At 34.6% G+C, this 12,687-nt stretch overlaps 1 protein-coding gene across 1 annotated transcript in view; it reads right to left on the reverse strand.

The window, feature by feature from the left end:
- FANCL (FA complementation group L) overlaps positions 1 to 12,687 on the reverse strand; it is an 85,534-nt gene that overhangs the window by 47,183 nt on the left and 25,664 nt on the right. Inside the window, exon 7 of the mRNA XM_045446127.1 lies at positions 2,878 to 2,974. Coding sequence (XP_045302083.1) covers positions 2,878 to 2,974 — 97 coding nt within the window. The remainder of the gene's footprint in view (positions 1 to 2,877; positions 2,975 to 12,687) is intronic.

Here is a 12,687-nt window from a genome sequence, read left to right on the forward strand (position 1 = left end):
AAGCAAACTGATATACTTCTGGAAGACTTAACATGAATTATGAAGTAGGATCCTAGATATTTCAGAATCATTTGTGTGGTAGCACTAACTACAACACAGATGACTAATGCAATATTGTGAAACAGCTTTATCAAAATTCAGATAGTTTTTGATAGGAAGCTGTATAGATAGGTATATATAAAACCAGAGACTAATTGCCAAGTTTTTCTTTAGCAGTCTAAATGACAACAAAAGCTCCACATAAAGGGGCATTAATTAAAAATAAGTGGTCAATCATTTTTATTAACAGTTTTTCAAATCTCACTTGAAACAATTCAATCAAATCAGTAACTATAAAAGAATTATCATAGCATATTAAGTAAATATTTTTATCATATATGGTATTTTTTAGACTCTGTAGCATATTGTTCTAAGGAAAATTTTAACCCAAATGTTCTGTGATTGGACCATCTAAGCAGCAAGGTTACCGCCAAGTAAATACATACAAACTGTAGCAAATTACAGAAACAGCCATCAGAGACAGAGTGCCCAGCCTCTGAAACATGTGATTTGGTTTTCAAGTAGTTCTGCCCTTGGCCAAAGCCGAGGAAGCTCTGGTCCACCAGGTATTGTAAATACTGCATAGAAATACACCTAGAAAAGTGACAAAATTCAACTGTTTCCCTTTTTTGATTTATGTACTTACTTAATAGAGTGATTATTTAAAATTAATATTTTCTTTGAGGGTTGGAGACAGTGAGGGGGAATGGCAGAATTGGGAGAATATGTATTTAAGCAAAAAAATAAATGTGTTCTTTTACTATATATCAAAAAGTATCAGATATAAGAAATAAAGGTTTGTATATTTGCAAAGTTAAGCGTGCTTTATGGTTTACTTTTTTTTTTTAATCAGCTTGACTCTTTAAAATTAAGTTTGAGCTATGATATTTGCCTTATATACTCTTAACGTATAGCTTCAGTTATCAGTTTTTAACTGAAAATCCCAAATACTCCTAAAAGAAGAAGAAGAAGAAGAAGAAGAAGAAGAAGAAGAAGAAGAAGAAGAAGAAGAAGAAGAAATTACCACATCTAAAATACATCTTTGGTCTATGAAAACTGAACTAAATGGACAATTAAGGACTCTAATGAAATCATACCAACATAAGATTCATTCATTTCCACCCTGGCTTTTTTTGTTTTTTTTTGATATAGTTTTTTTCTTAATTCCTTCCTTAATTTAAATAAAGCTTTCTAGTCTCTCTTGCCAGGACATCCATAACAATGCTTCACAGCTATCGATGCTGCAAATATGGACACTTGAAAACATTCTTCACAGAAATTATATTAAGTGTCACCTTATCTACCCAAAAAAAGATGTAATAAAAAGCAAACAGGATGGAACATACTAGTGGCTACATCCTCACTCTCAATACTACTAATAATGTCATTAGAGTTAATAACAAAATCTTGTAGTTACAGGCAGTGCTGATGTAAAGCATCGTCTCCTTAGTAAAAAAAAAAAAAAAAAAAAAAAAAAAAAAAAAACTATTTTTTATAAAAATCAGGCTATTAAAAAAACATTACCCCACCAGCACCCAGAATAAGGATGAGATGCATTTAAAATTTTTCATTTTGGTCTTCACAGTGGCAAAGGAACTTTTATCAATGTACAAAGTATAAACAAATAAAACTTTGAAGTAAATGACAGAACCCTTGCCACTAGTGGTATGTGACCTTTGGTGGTAGAATAAAATAAGATTTCTCCCTGATAGAAAGAAAGAAAGAAAGAAAGAAAGAAAGAAAGAAAGAAAGAAAGAAAGAAAGAAAGAAAGAAAGAAAGAAAAAGAAAGCAAGCAAGCACACCTTTAAAAAGAAAATAAAAAATGTTCACCTTAACAAAACTATCCATATCTTCTTTTACAAACAAGATTTCTATCCCACTAATTTTTTCATCACTTAACAGTCATAAATCTTAAAATTATACCTGAATATTCTGTGTGTGAGGAAAAAGAGAAAGTCATTTCTCAACTTGTCTGATAAAGAGGCATTATAAGATACCAACTTTTCTGTGTCACCCAGTACAGCTTTATATATTTTCTCTCATGGAAAGCTTAAATGCCAGACACATTTTTAAAAAGGACAAACACAATTGATCTTTTCATCACTACAATCTTCTGAAATAGAGTTGATTGATGATTCCTAGAAACAAAAAAAGTTAAATGTCCTAGTTTTCCCAAATTCTGATGTTTCCCTAGTGATTACCAAGTAAACGATTAATAGGCTGAACTTGCTTATCCTACTTATTTCTCAAAGTTCAAAATCTAGAACTAAAAAATAAAGATGAAACAGCTATGTTTTGTGCCAATAAAGTTAGTAAGTAATCACAGATCACCAACCTGTGAAGAGTCTACAAATGAAGGCATAACCTTTGCAAATTCTTAAAATACAGGAGTAAAATTTCAGACAAAACAAGCAAGCAATAAAAAGCAATGCATGTGGATGTGTTTTCAGAGTCCGAGTGATGTTCAGAAATAAGAACTACAAATGTAATTCATAGAGCTGAAGACAAGAGACTTCAGTGAAACTTTACTTGGGACAGTGGAAACTCAAGTTTTTTCTTTGTACAGCATTACAAATGGCACGTGGAGACTTATCCGTAATATTTATTATGAAGCCTATATTTTGATCCAATTTGCACTGAACAGTGACATGAAATTATGTCTATGCTTTTGGAAACTTGAGGGGTAAGTTTTAGGAGCTTTCCAAAATAAATTACTTAAAGTACCAAATATATATATATATATATTTTGGAAGCAACTAGCACCTCTTTACATTGCAAACATTCAGAGTTCATTTCACAAGTATTTCCTAACCATAACAGTTTAATGAAGCACATACCTTTGCCTTCAACTTGAGAGTAATTAAATGTTTTCTACCAGAAGCATCTTCAGCTTTTAACTTGATGGTACTGAGACAAGTATCCACAAATACAAGTCTGGTGAGTAGAAGGAAATAAAAAATGATCATGCTAGGGAGGGCAAAGTTGGGGGGGGTGGAGGTTAAAGGATGGTAGAATTCAAAATGAAAATATTTGCTGTATTCCTATTAATCCATTACAAAAATTAATCCGAGGAATTTCTGCATGCCAGCCCTTTATGCAGCTATAGATTTACTGCCGTTAATACACCAGCCTGGTGCTTAATGCAGTCATAGATCTCTGGATTATTTACAATGTGTGTCAAGGCTCATGCTGTGGTCAGTGAGCACTATGTTTCGGTTTTCCATCACTGGAACCTTTGGCACACACAGCATGTTGCTGTCAGCTTCTACTTATGTACACATTAAACTTCCTGTCAAACTCTTTGATCCATTTCTGTAGTTTCATACAGTATGAGACTTTTGTGCTTCCTTTATTTGTTTTTCTCTTCAATGAACTTCTCCTTTATTATCAATAATGTTAGTGTACAAAAATCTGGCTGATATTAGTTCATATACTCAATTGACACTCTAAGGAAAAGGTTATATAAGCACAGGTACAGTCCAATCTGGTAACAATAAATTTTCTTTTTGTGCAATATATAGCTTCTGACATTTAACCTGGACATGCATTCAAGATGACTAATATTTTAAACCCATAGCACAAGCACAATTGTTTCTGGCTTTAAGTTGCTCTAAATGCATGAATTTTCTACAACGGAAACCAATACCCTTTGAAATACATCATTCTGTAAAAATATGGTCCCTTGAGTAGTATAAGCTACTGCCAAAAAGGTTCAAATTTAGCAGTATATTTACTAGTGAACTGGGCATGTGGATATTTTTTGACATTTTTACAATACTATTCTCTTGTAAAGATAAAAAGTAGCCTAAGAGTATTGCACAACTTATCACCCAGACTGATGGTGAGACCCATTAGAGTTCAGAACTAACATTAGCCTCCTCACCTAGGAAACATTTCTTTTAACATCACTATATGCCATCTAGTCACTAGCCAGATGTAATGGTAAAATGGGTCAATTTCAAGAAATGCTGGGCAATAGTTGTGGAACACTGCTTGTAATGAAAAATAGATCTAAGTCTGAAGATCTGGATCCTCAAAAATAGAATAAGAAGTAAAACAAAACAGTCTTTATCAACAGAAGAAATATGTATCCTGAACTATGCAAAGTCTAGGGTCTTAGAAAATAAATGAAAGCAAAATTATTCTAGAAAAAAACTATTTACATTAAAATATTAATGACTTGTACGTAAAAGAAAATAATGGTTATGTATCTGTAAACATCTCCCCAATCCCCTACCCCCGAGAGTTTAGAACATGAGACTTCGTCACATGTTTCATCAAGACGAGTCTAAGGCTCTGACTCTAAAAACGCTGACACTTCAGATTCAAGACGTTGAGACATGCATTCATATTCTCTCTAATCAAAACAGAACCAAAGAATTTTAAAAAGTTACAAGTAAACAGTTAACAAAAAGAACAAGAAGGAACAAACATTAACAAAACAAATTTCCAACAGCTATTATAAAAATGAAAAGTGGTTAGAAAAGCACTGGGTGACAAAACAGATTAGAACAGGAAGAAAAGAAGGCTCCAGAGGGTAGACAGGGGGCAAAAAAAGGAAAGTTTGTATAATACGGAGAATAGAAAGTATGACTTAAATACAAGAGGAAATTAAGAAAAATTTTTTAAAAATGCAAGAAACCAAAAAGGAATGAGGGAATTTTAAGTGAAGTTATAAACAATAAAGCTATGACAAAAACTGTAATTGCTCCACCATTAGTTTTTCGGTGAAAAGCATTTATGTAGTCATTAAAAATTTAGCTGCTTACTAATTATGATTTTTAGAATCCAGCAACAGACAAAACTAAGAGACTTAATTATAGTTATAGAAACTAATGTAAATATATTTGACCACGGCAATTTAAAAGGAAGAGAGGACAAAACTTGAGAGATAGAAGGAAAAGATATGAGGAAGGAAGATCAGGGACACTAAAATTTGTAATTGCTAATTTGAGAGTAAGAGATACATCTTTAACTGAAGGGACATGAAAGAAGTTTAAGAAATATTAAAGCTAACAGAGGAATAAAAGAAGAGTGAGGAAGGGACAGAAAAGGTAGTATGAGAGCCAAATCCTTTTCTACTATAATAATCGGTATGTAATTTCCAAAACGGATAAATCAAGTTATATTGAATAAGGCACATTATTTAGAAATATGGAAGTTGTGAACATGAGCATTTCAGTGAACGTGAACATTTCAGTGTCTATCTTAAAGACTAAGAGCAGGGATACAAAAATGGTGTGGAGGAAAAAAAAAAAAAGACTGCTGCTCTTTATCATAAGCCCTAAGTAGTTTACAATCATGATAAATATATAGACACAGAGAGAACAAGAGGGGTGGGGAGAGAAAAGGAAAGACTAAATCATTAACCAGTACTTTTCACACTGCTGCTCAGCATCAAAATATTAAAAGTTACTGAACATCTATAAAATAAGATAGAAATAAAAGTTCTGGTCTTTATGCAATTACACAAAAAATTATCTTCCCACAAAGTTTAAGACAGAGGAACTACATTAGATATGGCCTTGCTGTCAAAATGATCATAACGTTAATTCTGCTGAACTTTAAGAAGTAATTCAAATAAAGTATCAAACAATGTTTGTAATTGCAGGTTAATCTCAGCATAGTCATTTAAAATTAAATATTTTACCCATGCTGATGCCTGTCTACTTTGTATAAGGGACAGGAAGAAACCTTATTCTAAATTATTAACATCTTGGGTACAATTTTGCTAAACCAAATTTTAGCAGGGTACATCCGACAGCTAGCAGTCCTTCCAGCTGCACTTGGATGTCAGCATATCACTAAATCTGGCCGATGAACTGTAAGCAGTGATTTGTGCATCTCTTGAATCATTTGTAACAAAACCACGCCTTCCCCTCTCCCTACTCCTCTCATTCTCCCTGCCTGTACACTAGAACTTAAGCCAACATAAGCCAGCAAAGACCATGCAGACAAGAACAACGCTCTTAGAGCAGCTCTGACCAACAGAACCTCTGCTAGGATGGAAGTAGTCTATACCCGCACTGTCCAAAACAGCAGCAACAGCCACACGTAGCTATGAAGAACTTAAAATATATTAAAACTGCATTTTTAATGTAATTTAAATATAAATATCAATAGCCACATATGGCTAATAACTACTGTACTTAACAATGCAGCCAGGGTGGGACGCCTGGGTGGCTCAGTCGGTTAAGCATCGGACTCTTGATTTTGACTCAGGTCATGATCTCATGGTTCAAGGGTTCAAGTCCCACATCGGGCTCTGTGCTAATGGCACAAAGCCCGCCTGGGATTCTCTCCCCTCCCCCCCATCTCTCTCTCTCTCTTTCTTTCTCTCTCTCTCTCTCTCACACACACACATACAATCAATAAACTTAAAACCAAGCAAACAAAAAAATGCACCCAGGGTGGATGGTTGAGAAACAAAGAAACTTGAGTTCCTGGATGACCTTATGGACCAAACAGAGCCACGAACTCCCTCCTGACCACCTTGCCTACCTCTCAACTGTTAAATGAGAGATGAATAAAATTCTATCTTGTTGGAAAATTGAGAATTTGGCGTTCTCTTTGTTAATGGCACCTTAGCTTGTACCCTTACCAACAGAATGTATTTCTATCCACAATAAGAATAGTATCTTATTGTTTGGTGTATGGAAGAGATATTAAGGGAGGGGAAAAAAGTAATAAACTGTTAACAAGTAATATTAAAATCAATTTTTCTAAAAAAAAAAGCCTATTTCAAATGTTCTGCTTTATTGTAAAGTTGGGTATCTCAATTTAGACAATATGGAATAACTGTAGTTTTCACTCATTCGAGTAACATATAAATTCATATAAATAATAAACAGGAAAGTCATCACTTTTGAAAAGCTCACATTTTTGAAAAGTTATAAAATCATTTTTAAAATTTATATTTAGAAGTTATTACTTATTTATATTTAGGTGTTCTTACTTAGCTAGGCATAATCCAAAATTGACTAAGAAAGTGTAAACATACAAATATAAAACCTAAAGAAAAAACTCTATTTTTGGCACTTTACTTTGTATTTATCATTGGCTACATTTCTTTACAAGTTACTGCTTACAATAAAATGGCACTAAACTTGACAGTTAAGTTTTTTAAACATTTGAAAAGGACACTAATTCTTAAGCTTACCAGAGGTTTTTGCTATTCACATTAATAGCTGAATGTTATCAATAGAGAAAAACAGAAGAAAATTGCTTTGTAACACTATCCTTAGTTTGACCAACAGCTTAAGTTACATAGTTTTTCTTTAAACATCTAAGATGCATGGGTGCCTGAGTGGCTCAACAGGTTGAGGTTGAGTGTCTGACTCTTGATTTCAGCTCAGGTCATGACCCTAGGGTTGTGGGATCCAGCCCTGTGTCAGGCTCCATGCTGAGCGTGGAGCCTGCTTGGTATTTTCTCTCTCTCTGCCTCTGCCCCCTCCCTCTGTCGCACTCTCCCTGTCTTGCTCTCAAACAAACAAAATTAAAATAATATAAAATAGTTGCATTTATGCAGCAATAACATCAAAAGGCAGGTTACAGACCTTCATATTTTAATAAAGCATCAATTCCATGTTTACCACCACCCTCAAGTTTAAGCATTAACTACTTCAAAAAACCTCCCTAATTGGTGTTTTTTTCTTGTATCTTCTGTATACATCAATCTACCCTGTCCTCCCATGGCTAAATTAATCTCCCTAAGTACTTTTTCAATTGTATCAACCTCTTGCTCAGAAACAGTCAAGGAGTCCCCATCACTTGCATATAAACAATCCTTAGGCTAATAGTCAAGACCTTTCAGTCTGGCCCTGATATTAATCCTCTTAAGTCAACAACTGATCTCCAAAGTCCAAAGATGAATGGCACATTTCCAGCAGTACAAACTTGTTTCTACCACTGCCTCCCTTGTAAGGCTCTCTATATTCCTTCCAAGCTTATCCCAATATCCACCTCCTCTAAGAACCTTCCTAGATCATCTGCAGCCCTAAAGGATTTCACCTTTCTCACAACTGTCACAAATTTTTGCTTCCCAAATAACCTTTAAGGAATATGAAAGGGTTTTTGTTTTTTTAAGTTTGAGAGAGAGAGAGAGCATGCATGCATAGCAGGGGGGAAGCAAAGAGAGAGGGGAGAGAGAGAATCTCGAGCAGGCTCCATGCTGTCAGCGAGGAACCCAATGTGGAGCCGAAATCAAGAGTCAGACGCTTAATCCACTAAGCCACCCAAGTGCCCCAGGAATGTGAAAGTTTTAAACTTCTATGCATGTATGTATTATATGACCATGGAGATGCTGCTATCAGACTGGTTCATATTTATTGATTCATATGCAAGTTTTAAACAACTGAATGCATATTGTTTAAATTGTAATATATACTATAAACTTCTTACCAATTTAGAAAAATGCAATTTTTTCACTATTAGATAATTTCCAGTTATTCAGTGATTTGAATATATACGAGGAAAAAGCACTCTAATATATAGGTAATTTAGAATGAAAATCATACTTATTAATAACATCTATGTTCTTATGCATTATGCAATGGAAATTATCATTACTGGTTGTAATTAAATCATAATACTAATTAAGAGCTGTAAAACTCCTATGTAGTCTGACACTTTTAGGTGAACTGGTGGCTCAACAACTTTATACCTACTTTACACAAGGCATTATTTGAAATCGAATGACATGTGTTTCTTTTCAATCCTTATTAAGTATTAGTTTCATTTGAAAAACTATGAAAATGTGGCTCAAAGAGGTTACATTACTTGCCCAAGTTCACACAGCTGATAAGCCAGAATTAAAGCTCTTAAGACAAAATGAATTCCAATAACTAGACAAGTATCTCCATTTCTCCCAATAAGGTATACAGTTCTTTGAAATGTACTGAGAATTATAGAAAATATCGCCGTCAATGGATTAAGTCCATTACCAAAACAAGGTACTTCATTAAAAATCCAACTTAATATATGTCTACAATCTTTTAACAGCACAATAAATTTAATAAAACTCAGCTCTTTTACAAGACAAATTTAAAAGGCTAAATAGTTGGAATTCTACTCACTCTAGTTGACAAAAAACAACCATTAGATCACACTTCCCCCAGTTGGAACTATCTAATCTCTGAATTACCTGGGCCATGTGATTACTAAAACAAACATAAGGTATTTTATAACTAAGACGTGCATTTCTTCCAAATTGAGACACTTCTGAGACTGAAAGAGGCCAGGATAAAAGGATAAAAATCCTAATTTATGTCAACCCACTTATAATGAAAAGTATTCAGTCAGGGCATTCTTAATAACAAACAGAAAATCTTGCTAAACCCCAAGGACTCTACTTAATTCTTATCATTTTCATGAGCCATTCTACAAAACAACACAAGCAGAAGTGAATGGAAACCCATCAAAATCTCCTTCTGCATCACTCACCTTTGTGAACTGTGTAACACCTAAAATCACCCATAGCTGCCTTATCATCTTTTTACCCTTTGGACTCCTAGATGTTTTTAGTGAGTATAGAAGTTGAAACAAATTCAGAAATTATAACAATAGCAATCAAACTTAAGGTCAGTTACTAATTCTCAATGTCATTTCTATAAAAAAGGTATGTGAATATAGAAAATAAAGATTTCAATCATATTCTAAGTATTTATTTATTTTTCCTATTTTTTTTATAATGTCTGATCCAACAGAACTGATTAGATATGTCAAATATCTCATTTAAAAACACAGCAAGGTCTTCATTACCTTAAAAAAATATTTGTTTTTTATTATCAGATTTTACCATTACACCAAAAACTCTATACAATTATTATTTAGAGTGTAGGGAAAATATAGACATACTGACATGGTCTGGGAATCATTAAGATTCTGACAATCCATTCAAATCAATTAGTTGTACAAATCACTATCTGCGTCATTTTAAGGGATATTTTACATTAAGAAGCTGGCCACCTGACCAGCCAGGATCTCAAAAGGTAGCAATTCTAGTATGTGAACAGCCCAATTCAACTCTTGCTGTTAATATTAGGTTTCAGGACCCTCAGAACTATCAGTGTGCCAACTATACCAGACCTAATTTAAGAATCAAATCACAAAATAATATCGATAGATTTTCTTATTCCAGATAGTGAATAAATACTGACAACATCTTCTTTGTCTTCGGACAATCCATGCAAACAACTTCTCTTCTGCTAACGCATTCCTCATTTGTAAAGACTATGAAACAAATGATTCAGAAACAGGAGCTATATTCTAATTCAATCATGCACACTAGTCACTATAATTAAACTTTGATCTTTCACAAATCTAAGCAACAGATTTCAAAACTCTCTCTCAGGATGGGTTAATTTTGCATATGGCCAATTTTATCCATGATGAGATAGTCACACACTGAGGATGAAACTAATAAAAACTATCTCTCCAAGTACTTGAGGTAACTTCAATAAAGGCTCCATCTCAGAGCTCCCCCACAGCACAATTCCAGGCAGCATCGTTCACACAGAACGCCTGAGGACTGTTATGCAGCCAGTCTTGGCTACATACGCTCATTTTATATATAAAGTTCAGCATAAAAATATGTATCTTGAAATTTATTCTGAGAATTAACTAAGAATTATGTAAAATGGTTAGCAGTAAGTAGCATATGACAGAAACTTCGAAAGTGGAAGTTCCTGTATATAATAATCTTAGTTCCAGGGGGAGACAAGCATTCATGTTGTAAGCAGTGCTATCATAGAGGTATTCATAACCTTCTTTTTGGCATCCTCTGTTATCCAAGATAGACATTTCTTTTTCTCCCACATCAGAAAAATGTATATAATGCAAAGTAAAAGTAAATACTTTCTATTTGTCCCTAAAAGATATTTATTCCATAAAATATTTTAATACTTGCACTATTTCTCATATACCTTTGTTGCTAATGGCGTTCAAGAAATCTTATAATTATATTCTGTAGTACTTGTCACAGCTATAATTAAGTACTACTGTGATCATCTACTTAAATGCTGACTCTCCCACTAGATTTAAGTTCCTTGAGGAATCCCAAGTCTTGCCTATAGATCTCCACTGCCTTACATTATAGGCATTCAATAGTTAGGTGGGGGGGGGGGGGGGGGGAAAGAATGATTCAAAAATCTCATATTTGCATTCTCAGTTCTTGAACTACTTATTACTGGAGTTCCTCCAAACAGGTCACATCCACTTAAAAAAGGGTTTCCCTTCCCAAGTCCTTCCTACATTCCTAACTATCCTCTGAACACCTAAGATCTTAACATTTAAGCAGCTTTAAATAAGTCAACATGATTTTTCTCCATCACCTTAAATCCAAAGAATGATCAGGTCCATGGTGTCAATGCCTCCAGACAAACCTCCATGATTTCAGCCAAATTACTATTAGTTCATCTCAATTCATTACTTGTCTTCTGTCTCTCCCCTCCATCATTATGCTAAATTTTATTTAAAAGTTCTAGCTTTTCTCAAATCTTATTCATGAATGGCACCTTATCAAATCATGCCTAATCATATGAATAAACATTAGCCAGTCCCCACTAAAACCACCAACAGTACATTTAAAGTTACACGTAGCATCCATTTCTGGCGAAAATGGAGTAGCTTGCCACAGAACTACACTCCCACTGAGAACTACTTAGACCAGCCTGATGCAAGGGGAAAGTAAGTTTGAAGGCAACAAAACTTGAAGAACCAACGTCCTGAAGTAAGAGAAACAACGGAGAGGTAAGCCAATACTGCAGCCATTTTTCCCTCGGCTAATTTGCCAACTCTGGGCACAGGGCAAGAGAAGTAGGATTTGGGTGAAGGGCACAGATAGCCGCCATTAAGTGGCACCAAAACATAAAACAACAAAACCACCTAGCAGCACTTCTGGCCATCTCTTAAGGTTAGAGAAATAAAAATAACAGACATAAAGGGCCAGAATCTAGTGAATGGTAGGGCCAGAGATCTTATCCTAATATTCAGGCCATTTTTCCATCAAAACTTTTGATAAATCCTTAAACTGCAAGGGATAAGAGGATAAAAGAAAAAAATAAGCAGAAAGCCAATGAAAACCAAAGGAGAATAATTAGATCTCTCATAATATAAGAAAAAATTAATTAACATTTCCCACTAGTGGGAAAAAGCCCCAGTGAATATCCCCAGGCTCTCAGTGGGAACTCTTGTATGGCTACCCCTAAAAGCAAAACAAACAAGAGGTAGATGAAGCATTGTCAAAAGCAGACCCCTGACTCCAACTGGGAGGTAAACTGGACTTGTGAAAAGACACATATAAAGGGTGCCTGGGTGATTCAGTCGGTTAAGCATCTGACTTCGGCACAGATCATGATCTCGTGGTTCATGGGTCCAAGTTCTGCATTGGGCTCTGTGCCTAGAGCCTGGAGCCTACTTTGGATTCTGTCTGTCTTTCAAAAAGGAGTGAAAAAAAAAAAAAAAAAAAAGACACACATAAGAGTTTAGGATCTACCAAGGGAGAAATTCCAATGAACACATCTAGCTCCCGCTGGAAAGTTCTGAAGACTTATAGCTTAGGAGAGAGAGGGGAACAGTACGTACTACAGTGAATCTTACAAAGACTATATAACCCAACCTGAACCAGTTCAGTCTCTAGCAGGATTACA

This window comes from Leopardus geoffroyi, chromosome A3, assembly GCF_018350155.1.
Source record: "Leopardus geoffroyi isolate Oge1 chromosome A3, O.geoffroyi_Oge1_pat1.0, whole genome shotgun sequence".
Classification (NCBI taxonomy): domain Eukaryota; kingdom Metazoa; phylum Chordata; class Mammalia; order Carnivora; family Felidae; genus Leopardus; species Leopardus geoffroyi.